The 13,684-nt window shown below is 36.4% G+C and overlaps 1 protein-coding gene across 5 annotated transcripts in view; it reads right to left on the bottom strand.

The window, feature by feature from the left end:
• The window catches only part of PCCA (propionyl-CoA carboxylase subunit alpha), a 267,736-nt gene that overhangs the window by 166,108 nt on the left and 87,944 nt on the right, over window positions 1-13,684 (bottom strand). For all 5 annotated transcript variants that reach the window (XM_021530256.2, XM_077781501.1, XM_077781502.1 and 2 more), the window contains 2 exons: window positions 9,540-9,642; window positions 4,772-4,866 (listed from right to left, as the gene is read on the bottom strand). In XM_021530256.2, the coding sequence (XP_021385931.1) occupies window positions 4,772-4,866; window positions 9,540-9,642 (198 nt within the window). The remainder of the gene's footprint in view (window positions 1-4,771; window positions 4,867-9,539; window positions 9,643-13,684) is intronic.

The raw sequence follows: 13,684 nt of genomic DNA, 5'->3' as shown, positions 1-13,684 counted from the left end.
TTTTGACTTGCATTTTGCACATAACTCAGCTATCGTTTTAAAATTACTTTTGCAAGGGAATAGACAGTCACTTTACCTTTAAGTTACTCTTTAAAACAAAAACACCAAGAGTTACAGTCTTGAGATGGTTTCATGTCTTGTTACATGTCTTGAGATGGTTTCAACAGTGGCCCCTAATTCTGCAGAGGAGCAATTAGGGGCCCTCACCTATCTAAAGTGGCCTCAAAGCCAGTGAAGCTCCATGTGGAGCCCCAGACTGCACTCAGAAGTCAGTGCTGGGTCAGGACTTACCTTTCAGCACTTATTGTGGTGTTTTCCACTGAGACCTGAACTCGCAGAACAGCTAGAGACTTCTGCCACAACAAACCATATTTGACATGACACAAGAAGTGAGCAAATATTTAGGCAAAGCAGGAGACAGTGGAATGATTTTCTTTACTGTGAAAGAGCTACTTCACATCTCTGTCCTTCCAGTGCCCACACAGGCAGATTCTGATGGACCATAAGGCAGCCATTTTCAGAATTTAGGAAAAAATTTCTTTCTTGGCAAACAATGGGACCAACAGGAAAAGAAATTCAAGTCTTTTTCAAGAAAGCTGTATAAGATGCTACATCAGATGAAAGGGAAGACCAGAAGACACAAAAATTGTGTCATAGTTCTAAGAACAGGCACTGTAAAATAGTTTCATAACACTTCTTATTTTGATTCAGTAAAATACATTACATGAAATCAACATTCCATAGTTCAGTAATTTTTGCAGAGCTTTGATCATGAAAGGTCAATGAGTGGCTTACGAAAAACAAAATGCTCTCAATATCAGCTTCATACTCTATTTCTAGAATAACCATTATTACTTCTCATATAGATGAAAGAGTTACTCCCCTTCATTACTGTGTTGTCTTCCCTGTACTTTTTAAATGTAGTTCTGAGATCTCATTGTTCACCTCCTCTAGTAGCCAGAGCATGGAAAACAAGTGTCCCAGTGCTAAACTTCACACTCTGAAGTGACTGGATCATCCCTACCATTGGTTAGGTTAATTAACCAAAGATTTCATATTCCCCTTACTGCTTTACCTTTCTAATACATCGTTTCTCCCTTTTTTAACTACGCATCTTTTATAAACAAGAAAACTCTTCTCCAGTCTAATTAGGCATCACTTGAAAGCTAACTTCAAGTCTTTTTCTCACACATACACCTGTTTTTCTTTACACCAAACAGCTCCTATGGCAGCACAAAAGGTACCATAAAAAATTTTAAAGTATTCACAAAGTAAAAGCATCAAAAAGAAAACATAAATCAGACCTGACACTTTATCCATAAGACCCTCATCAAGTTATTGTAAAGGTTATCAAAGGGAATACAACTGGTTTGTCACTTTGTTTCTACAGCCAGGGAAATGATCCACATGGGAAGATGTTACCTCTCCACTTCTAGGACATCAGATAAGGGTTCCCAAAATACCCCTATCACCTTCACTCAGACAAAGTTGAGATTTTGAAAAATACAGTTATACCATCAGTGGAAATGTACTGCTCAGGTTGGACAAAAAAATAAATTATCAGTAACACATGCCCTTCATCGGAAGATTCCACCACACCGGGGTGGTGAACCTCAAATTCTAAATGTCAAGGTCAGCTTCCCTGCTCCAAGCATATTACTTTTTTTAAAAAATTGCTTATCTACACAAAACATTATCCTTTGAGATATTCACTATGTACTACCAGACCATGGGCATAAATAGGCTGAAGGATTTGAGTACACAGTTACGCTGCCACATCTGAATGGCACCCACCTATGAATCACAAGCAGTCACAAACAGAACAGGCTCACGTCACTCTTAACCCAAAATCCTTCAAGGATGTCTAGACAGTGAAAGGAAATGTAGAGTCTGACACACATATGCAGAACAGCTCTAAGGAGAACCTGCAGATAGAGTCTAATTCAATAATGCACCTTTCTTCTAAGTTCCTGCCTATATACATTCATTCAAATTGTCAGTGCCTCTGAACAGATTCCTTCACACAAGTGGTGAGGCAAATTTGCAATGCTTTAAGAAGCTTCTAACAGGTTCAGAAATTGTTAGATAGGATACATGTGCTCACCAAAGTAAAGTTTTAGAGCACTCCTCTGAGTTACTACTCCAGTTATTGAACAGGATGTCAGTTAATACATTTGCACATTTAATTTTGATAAACCCAAAGGATCCATGGCTTTTCTGATAAACCTATAGGTCTTGTTTCTCCACATGGGAACAATCTCTTATTATCCAGTCCAGTAGACAGGAAAATATAACCACACCTTTGTATTTTTCCTTGCCAAAATACAGTGTCTCATGGCAACTCCCTGTGAAAATGAACAGAGAAGAGCTTGGGCAATTGCGGAACAAAAACCTCAACTAAGGAACTACACTAAGACTATTAAATGTCACTCATGTCACTCATCTCTTTAAATGTTAGCCTCTGAAATGAAAAGACAACAGCACGTCCAAAAACATGTAAAAGTAGAAAGAGATAAACTTATGGTACATCACAGGAAGCTTTGTGCATCACTAACTTTGCTGAGCACAAACTAAAAAACTAGAGATGATTGGATGTATTTTATTGTCTGTGGTTCCCAAAACAGAGGGAACAACAACTCACATGTGAAACTCACTATATGAAAAGGGTTCAAGCAAAGTTTTTGGTCACCTATTTGAATCTGGGGGATTGACCACCATGAACACCAGGGGTCCCTTGAATATTGTAACCTCAGTGTGTAAGCTAAATGGGTTTCTCTCCTCAAAACAGAGAGGGAGTTTGGTTAGTTTTTTTTAACAGAAGTCTAAACTTCTGTTTTAAGAAAACTAGAGCTACAAACACAAAATGATCCCACATAGCTAAGTTCAGCAGTTGCAGACGTAACTTTAAGAAAATCATAGGTTACTCTCCAAGCCAAAAGGCCCTCAGTCTGTTAACTTAGACACTTAGGAAAATGCCATCATAATAGAGTAAATAAAAAAATGTACAAGACGAGGCCCATGTCAAAAGCCCTAAATTGTCCAAAAGACAAAAAATAGCCATTTTAGCTTATAACATCCCTATCTCCCAGGCCTCATGAAAGAAAATAAAAAGGTTTGACCTATCCCAGAGTTCTTAACAGCAGCTACCATTTAAAACAGAAGAAAAGAGGACAGTCTATTTCCTACATCCAGCCATACCAGAAGAGGTGTGTCTGGGAGTCCTCAAGATATCAAACTGAAACAGCATTTACAATAAGGGTTAATTTGAGGCCTTAGGGTCTCTCTGGTGTCTCACTGAAGTTAGTGCCCTGCTTATCTTTGAGAATTAATGGATTCTACAGCCAAGTGCAAGTGGCTGTAAGGCAGGTAACGCTTCCAAAGAAGTCTGGCAGAGTCTAAAACATTCAACAACAAAAAGGAAGAAAGGTTTTCATGCCAAATTTTGGAAGTTATTGACTTGCCCACACTCTAGTAGGGTCATAGGAAGGGATGAGAAAACTTAATGGCAACTCCAACACAGAAGCCCAAGAAAGTTAAAAGATTGGTATTTCTGATAAAAGAAAACATTCTGGTCACAGCTGGCTAGTGAGAGAAAGACATATCATGCCACTTGAATTGACCACAGGCAAGGAGAAGGAGCAGGCAGGAATAACAGGCATTGCCTTACATATATTCATGAGGCAGAAGATACTACTCATTTAAGTGCTTAGGTACACATACATGCACATGTGTATTATATCAGGACCTGAAATATGCACTTTCCACAACAACACAGGAAGACCTTTAGGCATAAACAGCATAAGGTTCCAAGAAATTCACAAGAACTAGCAGGAAGCGTTTATAAGTGGATTTGTATCTTCAGATTCAAACTTTGTTCTTTTATTTAAAATACAGGCCAAACAGTGGCAGTCCTGGAATTATGATTCAACATTAACTAATAAGGAACCTCTAAGGAAATGTCATTTGGGTGATGTGCTTTTCCTTACATCCCAAATTGTTGCATCACATAGTTTTGTGCTATAAAAAAAATATCGCAAACCCATCCCAGCTGGTGAACATATTACATTGGTAATTCCCACAGGCAGTGAAATACCTGTGTCTGTCTTTCTGAAATCAGAAATTCTTGCTGCCCTCTTTACACATGTATTCTGTTGACTGCCATGCAACAGAAAATACAACAAGGCCATATCTTGCATAGCAGCAAAGAATTCAGCTTCACATTAAACCAGTAAGATTAAAACAATTTTGCACTTTTGCATCTAGATCTCTAGTTCACTACCATGAATGATACTAAAAGCGCTGCAGAATATTTTGTACTTCATATTCCAATTAAAATGGAAATATACAGTATTATGTGGCCTCTACACGATTATTCTAACAGTCAAGTACCTGTATCCATGGTAAAAACACTTATTTCATATTTTACTTGACTTTTATATCCAAAGGGAAATATCAGAGGGAAATACCACATATATACACAAAACCATACCACATACATTGGATTGGTGAGATCCACATCCATTCTATAAAAGATAATTTTAAAAATTAACTACACAATACTAGTTTCCTTACAGAAAGACACTGTAAAGCAAAATCAAAGCACCCTCAAGAACAACATCAAAATTACACTACAGTCAAATGACTGTAACAAACATTTGTTTTCTTTGTGCTTTTTAATAGAATAAAATTTTCTTGCATTTGTAAAATAAATAAAACCAGCAGGCTTCCAAAAGTGCTTTCAGTTATTGCATCAGGAATCCAGTGTACACACCTTGGTGCTTCCTCCACAACCTTCTGGTTTCTCCTCTGAATAGAGCATTCTCTTTCATTCAACCACAAGGCATTGCCATGTTTATCTGCCAAAACCTGAAACAATAATACATTGCTATTAACAAACAGATGTAAGCATATGGTCTTTTGACATAATACTGTTATGCAGCGTTTGGTGGTTTTTTCCCATCTAAAAATAAAGCTTGGGAAAAAAAAATCTCATGTAGGAAATTAATTGTATATGAAATACTAATTGAACATTCCTTCAAATTCTGAGAACTACTCTAAAGCCTCTATGTAGTGTCTGTCCCTAGCAAAACATCCTCTCTCCAAGATTTGATTTCTGAATATTAGGGATCTTCTTACAAAAGGCTGAAATAAAACTACATTTTCAAGCATTTTAAATTGCACTGCATTACAAAATTACACAAAAGCAAAATTTTGCATCAACAAAAAAAATCTCAAAGAATGCCAAATTTGATCCTGAATTACACAAAAAGGCTTTCAGAAAAAATGTCTAATGGAGCTTTCTTAGTAGGCAAACCACAGTGCCCTGTCTTTAATGAAGAAAAAAAATTCAGAAACTTTGTTATCCTTCATTAAGGAGAATAAAATTTGCACCTCCCTCAGTACTTTCAAAGGAAATAAAAGCACTAGTTTTAAGGAATTTTTTAAAAATCAGTAACTACAGTTCTTGGCTGCAGCTTCAGTTCATGGAATAGATAACAAAATCAAGTATCTAGATCCAGCTACAGAAATTACATGCTAGAAAAAAGCCCATAAGTTGAGCATAGCAAAACTCTTAATTGATTCTTCAACTGTAAACTAGAGGTGAGAGTAAGAAAGGGAACTCTGTCCCTTTATGAAATTGATGGTATGATGCAGCCATTTCCAATACCAAATACTAGATTTGAAGATTCAAGTAGACTTCTTCCCATCTTATGATGATAACTCTACACTTATTCTTAGAACAGTTTCTTTTAATACAGACCACACCTGCTCCCTTTCTTCCTTATAAAATTTTTCTTCTAACCCATTTTTTTTCCATCTATCTTCCTGCTCTGATCTGCGGGAACCCATGCCAATATTCATGCTTCATTCTTTAATAGCTCAGTCCTACACTGAAAACCAACAAGATAACACAAGGAGACAATCTTCCTCAAACTGTGTGAACTCAACCATATCTACTCACATTTGTGACAACGAGCCTGTATTATTTATTATTCCTTTTAGCACCACAGAGCAAGTATGGCACTAGGCAAGATGAATTCCTGCATCTATGACACCAATGATTGCTAAGGCGTGAAAAATCTGGGTAGATGTGACTGAAAACGAGGCAGTGAACTCATAAAGACAATTTATGTGCACTGTGCAGCCTCAGATCCAAGGTGCTCTGCGCCCCATAAAATCAGATGTTTTCCCTCCTAAAAAATTCTGTTGTGCTCCCACAAATTTATGGAGCTTTCTAGTAGAAAAAGGGGTCTAGAAGACTGACAATTTTAGGATTTTCTAAACTACAGCATCTCCCAGAATCCTCCTTCCTGTCCAGGGAGAGGTTTAGCAGCAGCAGTAGCACCAGGATGCTCAAGCCAACTGCTAGATTCCCTAGCTGGAGCAAGGGGCAAAAAACCAGGTACTTCCTACCTAAGTGCTCACCCATCCAATCCAGAATTCGTAGTGGACCTCTACAAATTCATGGGGCTCTACAAGAAATCATTTGTAAGGTCCAAAAATCTTTGGACTAATTTTTTAATGGGCATTATTTTAGTATTAAAGCAGTATATCTAGAGCATATCATGGTACTTGATGGAAAAAATCACTGTCCTGTAAGCAGCATGATCCCTTGTGAGCACTTCTGCTTCATTGTTAGAAAGCCTACAACTTTCCACAAAAAAAAAAAAAAAAAAAAAAAAAAAAAAAAAAAAGGAACTTTACAATAAAAATTGGTCATTGTGCTGCTCTCTTCTCTCTCTCTGTATTTTTCAGAAGAGGATAATACATTTTTCCAATCCAAGCGGTAACTCTTTTCCACTTCAGGACTTGTCTCATATCCTACTAAATTTCACAACCTGGATCTTAAAAGAAATGTTTCTCTATTATTAGGTAATGGAAAAAAGAGACATGGATGAACATCTACTATGAGAAAGTAATTACAAATAGAATAAGCCAGCAGCATTAGGCTTTCTTTTTATTCTGTGTCCACTGTTTCCAGTAAAAGAAACTAACCATAAAACAATTGTATTTCAGAAGATATTCGCAGCACTCCAAAATACTGATCTCTGAGACGTTGTGAGATTCCATTAAAAATGTATGTCCCAGCTACAGCTTTTGTTTCTATTATCTAAACATTCATAACAGCAAGTGTCTCATTTTGGAGGATTAGATGATTATGACATTAGTACATGCTATGCACATCTACATGCATTTGCAATAATAAAAATAATTAATTATGATGTAGTGGAATCCCTCCTGCATGATTCAGCTAAATTCTGCTTCCAGTTGTAGGACTGTTCACTTTCTCTTACTTTAAACTTTTTATCAGATACTTCAGGAGAACAAGACTTCAAATCAGTTCAAGCATAAAGTGTATTTGGACTCTATTTTCCTGTTAATTGTTTTAGTCTTTTCTCATGTTTTACAAAGTGATTGTTTTATAGCTAGACACAGGAAACTTCTTACTTAACAATTTTAAGTACCAGTACTTTGGAGAAATATAAGAAAGCTAAAAAAAGTTCTATTTAAAAGTTACTGCTAAATTAATAAATATTTGGCATCTGGTCTCAAATTGTTTGTATATTCAGCAGTTTGAAAATGAACCAAGGTCAACGTCCTAAAGCTGATTAGAACACGAAGTTAAAATTATATGCTATGATATTGTTAAAAGGTACCATCAAAGTGTTTGTATAAGGAAAAAAACATTTACTGTATACCCATTATACATAAAACTATAAATTATTAATAGCAAAGCCATTGTGATGAACTTATTCAACCACTCCTAAATACAGTAGTACTTAATTTTTTGGGCTAGCCAAAAAACCAATCTCATCTGACTTTTATCAATGAAGAAGAATCAGTAGCAACCTGCTGAATCTCCCAAATTTGCAAGTACTGAAAGAAATCTTTAAGGTGTACTGATCTGCACAGACAAAAAGAAAAAAAAGACATATGTAGCCAAAAATTATTAGCCATAGCAAGAGAATACAGAAAGATGCTCTAGCAATCTGACCTCTTTGAACTCTAAGATCAATGCTGAAATCAAGTTCACTGTGTGCCTTTCCATGACTTTTTAATTGAGTATAAAGTTTCAATTTCACACTTTTTCATTTTGCTGTTTGACTGTTTACAGACCATTTATTCATTTCACTCTTCCTTCTCCCTTCTACTCCTTTCTGCTGAGACGACACCAGGAGCACAAGATCCAGCTCCGAAGTCCTCAGTACAAGAAAGACAGCTTTTCAGTACTTAAGAGGAGGGCTGATAAAGATGGAGACAAACATTTTAGCAGGGCCTATAGTGACAGGAAAAGGGGTAATGGCTTTAAACTACAAAATAATAGATTTAGACTAGATATAAGGGAGAAATCTTTCATTATGGGAGTGGTGGAACAACACATTGTCCAGAGAAGTGATGGATGCCCCATCCCCAGAAACATTCAAGATCAAGTTGGACAGGGCCCCGGGCAGCCTGATCTGATGTCCATGTTGACAGATGTCCAACCTGACAGATGTCCATGCTCATTGCAGGGGGTTGGACTAGATGGCCTTTCAAGGATCCTACCAACCCAAACCATTCCAAGATTCTATGATCTGCAAGTTAGCCCCATAGGAAGCATCAAGCTGTGAGCACACATCGGCAGAGTGAAAAATGCTAAGTATTTCTCTCTTAGAAATCATTTTACACTATCAAGTTTACTGTTGTTGTTTCACTCAGTTATTGAGCTACTTCAGGCTCTCACTACTAAAAAAAAAACCACCATGTGCCACAACACATGGTGCGTTTTTTGTGCATTTCTTTTTGCACAAGAAGAAATAAAATTTCTGTGTAAAAAATGAAATCTCTGTTGAGGAAATGAAGCTACTCTGTATATTTCTTATCAGGAAATACCTCAAGGCTATTGACAAACACAATTCGGCTACCTACATAAGATCAAATATCACAAATTTTGAAATCATAACTTTGTGAACAGGTGCCTAAAAGAAACAACTTTTGTTCTGCATCAGGAGACCTGACTGGATTCTAAATCAAATAAATTACAGAAATGAAAATTATGCAGAAGTTAAAGAGAATACACCTGATTTTTGAACCACAAAATGCCCAAAATAGGACACAAATCATCTTGAATTCCCAAGCAGAATTAGCTACTTCAGAACAGAATGCCAAAATACTGACAAAACCACATAGACCTTGCAACCAATCATTGGCATGGCAATTCTTGAAACCTTACATCCTCTGCTACACTCAAGAATTCCAACAGGATCCAGAGTTCAAACCTCCAGCCTTCAGGACAGATGCCTACATTTTTTTCTCCCGCAACAAACTGAGTACAGTTCACAGTCTTCCTGCTAAAGAAAGGCTAGGGAATAAAAACAGGAAGGCTGTATTATACATGATAGCCATGTAGTTTGAGCAATGACCCAAGACACCGGAAAACACAAGACTCTAGGCCTTTTTTAGTGGAGTGTTTGAAACATTTTGAACTTTGATTTATGAGTTCAAACCGCATTAAACAAATACACAATAATAGTAGCAATAATAAGAATAGTACAAACCTGGATTTCTATGTGACGAGGGTTATCAATGAACTTTTCGATCAGTAAGCGATCATCACCAAAACTTGAAGCAGCTTCTTGAGATGAAAACCTAAAACCTTCCCTTAAATAATGAAAACAAAAAGAATAACCTGTATTTAAGAAATCCTGAAGCATATAAGAAAGAACACTTACCAATTTCACAAAACAGTCAATCTTCACTAATTAACACACACATCTGAAAACCAAGTTATACCATTTGCAGTTGATTCTGCATTTAATCCCTTTTTTCATGTTTTTTTTTACACAGTCAAAAAAAAAAATCCCAACCAACCACAAATCAAACCAAAACATTCTCAAAGCACAAAAAAATTCAGTGTGTTTAAAAAGCCTGAATAATTACTACAATTATGCATTCATTTTCTTCTGCAAATCGAATAAAGTAATTGAATTTTAAGACCCAGTGATTACCAAGTACTTGCCATGCAGAACTAAAGGTGAAGCACACCATTACTTACAGCACACAGCCCTTAATACTCAAGAACAGCAGAGGCTGGTTGATTCTGCATTAAATAACTGCAAATATTACAGTCATTGCAAATTCCACCACTGAACACAACCTAAAGATGCAATAGTTGACCTCACAGAACACACCAGCTGTACTAGTAGTTTTTCCCTGCCTCAAAGTATGAGTGTTATACAGAGCACTCTGTATGCTTCCCACCGTTTCTTCTCTTAGATATGTAGTTAAATAAAAGTTTGCAAGATACTTTATTCACTAACTTTTTTTTTTTCTAAAGCAGAAAGAATATTCCTTGGGTCATAAGCTCTGACAAACAAGTTCATTAACAGCTTTCTCAGGGTGAGACAGAGCATAATGCAGGGACCCAAAGGCTTCACTGAAATTTTCTACAGGCTCTGTAAGTCACACATTAGCGCCATTCATGTTGATACATATGGAAAGCTTGGCCAAGTTTCGGTGTGACTGACCACTGAAACAGCTTCCCTGACATTTGTGTCCAGAATAAGAACTACAGTACAACTGAGTTGAAATTTTCATGGTTTCCATGTCTTGGATGTAGTTAACCCAGACCAGCAGATTTACAAGATAGGTAAATTCACAGTAGAGAAATGTGTATATTTTAAAGTATATCTTCGCATTTTTTCAACATTGTGGGATAATACATGTTGCAATTTTGAGAGATTATACCTAATGTACAACTTTCCTAAATTAATACTTAACTTCAATATATTTAATTACCTAGTAAAGATAAAAGAGACATCAAAATTAGTGATTCTGATGTGTCCAAAAATAAAACAAAGTGCTGTAACAAAGAGCCATACATAGTGTTTCTTACTGAAACTGATTTACAGCTATTTTAACTCCTGTATCAAAGGCTCTGTTTTGTTTTGTAAACATTTTTGTGTCACATAATTTTATGCATAATTATTCACAATTGACTTTTTCTTTCACTGAAGGGAAAGTGCTAATTAAAAATCTAAACTGCAATACTTGTCAAAAAAAGACAGGGGCCTGATCATCTCATCCATACATCTGTAAATCTTTTTAAATTATATATAATAGGAATGACTATCTCAGATATTCTGACCTTGTTTTCTCTTACAACACTGTGCAGTTCAATTGGCCAGTGACAAAAATTACTTCCAAATAGATGTGAGGGAAAAAAATGAAAATAAATAAGAAGCAGAGCAGGCTTTTTAGGAAGGTTATGTAATCTCGGTGCAAAATTCAATCAGGCAAAGCTCTAAGCAATCAATTTAAACTGAGAGCTGATGCTATTCAGAGGATGAAGCTGAATGAGATGCTGTCTCTAGATCCCTTCAAACATGCACAGAGAGGAAAAACAGGATCTCTCTAAGGTTCACCTGTTTCCCTACAGTATATTCACTCTCACTCAAGTTGAAGTTGTACAAAAGCATTACTGATGTTGCCACAAGCCTTCCTGGGGTAGTCTGAAGTGAAACAGCCATGCCAACTTCCTGCCTCCAGCTCTGAGATCAGCAGTGCTGCTTTAATTAAAACAATTTTCTTTTGAGGCAGTCAGACACCAACAAAAGACTGTTCATTATGTAAAATTTCAGTTTTCAGAATCAAGAAATAGTAAAAGAACATGTTTTTCTTGTCGAGGCCAACATTAGAAGATCCATCCAGTTAAAAAGTAAATGTTTGATAGCCATTAGGATAGCAGAAATCCTCTAAAACCCTGAGAAGTTAAGCAGCCAATAGACACTCAAATGTTGACTTCATGCAGAACCAATATAGATTGCTTCAGCTTAACTCCAAATTTTTAAAAAATCAACTAAAATTATCTAGTCACAGCATTTACATATGTTTACACATGTAGATGTAATGAATATGCAAATATGGTTGGTGGTTTTTTTGTTGTTGTTTAGGAAACACTGTTCTTTACTCATCCAATAGATTCCTTCCCCTTACCTGAACAGCACATACCTGTGCAAGACAGACCAAAAATGTCAAGCCCATACACTCCTGTTTTTGCACAGTACTTTGAAAGGCCAAATGCAATGCTTTGGAAAGATAATAAACTTAATGCACAGGCTTGTAACAGGTAATGCTATTGAGTTTTTAAAGCCTTGTTCTCTTGTACTGCACACTTCATATATCCTTTGCTTTAAGAGGTGGAGGATTCAGAAGGATTTTGCTACTTATTATTCCACATTAACTTCTTCCAGTCCCATTGCTCATTTCAAGCACAAAGCCACAGAAGAGAAAATTATAAGAGGTTCTTGGAATCTGAGACCAGATGTTTTATTTCCATTCATAAAATTGGAATAAGCACCAAGAAAGAATTTCAGAAACAGGACAATTTACATTTTCCTATTATTATGTAAAAAAACAAAATCATCTCTCTAAATATGTGTTGCTGGAAGCTGCCTTGGTAAAAACTTTCAAAACAGATACCCATTAAGCATGCAGAACTTCAATATCTAGGAAGAATTACAGAAGGTGAGACAATAGGGGGGAATTACTAACATAAAGCTCAAAATTTTTCAAAGGTAACTCTTAAAAAAATAATTTAGTACACATTTCCAACTTCAAGTGTAGCATGTCTGCAGCTGAAGCTACTAGCTAAAGAAACTAATTTCTTGCAAATCCACAGAGCTTACGACATGGGCCAATAGCGCCTGTATGATGACCTCTGACACTCAACCTACAAGCAAGTAAGTGCCTTTACATGTAAAGATCCATCACAAGCTCTGCCAGAAAATTTCAATCTGTTCTTTGGAAAAGACAGAGTCCTGAATTTAATTCCTTTTCAGAGCTGCCAGGCCACCATTTGGAGCCATGAAGCCTAAAGATTTAATTAGATGATCAATTGTTATGAGCATACTGGAAGCAAGAAGCCTTCAGTTTCTCCACAGAGGGAATGATACAGATGAGGAGCAGATAGACACATGCCCTGTACTGCACCATGAACTTCACATTGCCTGTATCTGGAAAGCACTTTTGGATCAGGTTCACTGGAGTGTAAACACAGAGGCTCTTAATATACAAAACCAGAGCTGGGGTGATCAATGACTATGTTAAAAATATTTTTAGATACAGACCGCAGCAGAACTTTCTCAGGCTGCAAGAAAATCTACCAACCTGAACAAAAGATAAGCTGCTTTTCAGAAATCTGCCCTTCATTTTCCATATAATTTCAAGTGGGCATCTATTAGGTCAAAAAATTATAAATTTCTAAATTATACTTCTGCTAAATTATACTTTTCCAAACCAAGAAAACTTGTTAGGGATTACATTAGAGTGAACATCAGTCTATTTTAATTTCAGTGGGTCAGTGGCATGAAATGCACACAAAATTCAACTTGACCAAAATTTGAAAAAAAGCAATAGAAGTGAGAATTGGGAGGGACTCAGATCTTAAAAAATATAACAGCAGCCCTACCCAGAGAGGGGGTCAACACTGAAGCCTTCTGCAGTGAAGGGCATGTGAACAGCTATTTCAAAAAACAAATTGTAACACTGACAAAACTGTACTAGGATTTAAGAAATACTATCAGAAAATTAATATCAGAAATCTTAGCTATTAGCTGGAATAACATAATAATTACAGAGGACCTAAAACACTTGTCATTACTTGGCATATTTAAGGGATGTGAAAGATGAAGCTCTAAGTTAC

The sequence above is a fragment of the Lonchura striata genome, chromosome 2 (assembly GCF_046129695.1).
Source record: "Lonchura striata isolate bLonStr1 chromosome 2, bLonStr1.mat, whole genome shotgun sequence".
NCBI lineage: Eukaryota > Metazoa > Chordata > Aves > Passeriformes > Estrildidae > Lonchura > Lonchura striata.
Note: the sequence above shows the minus strand (reverse complement) of the source record. Positions and strands in the feature narration are given on the sequence as shown.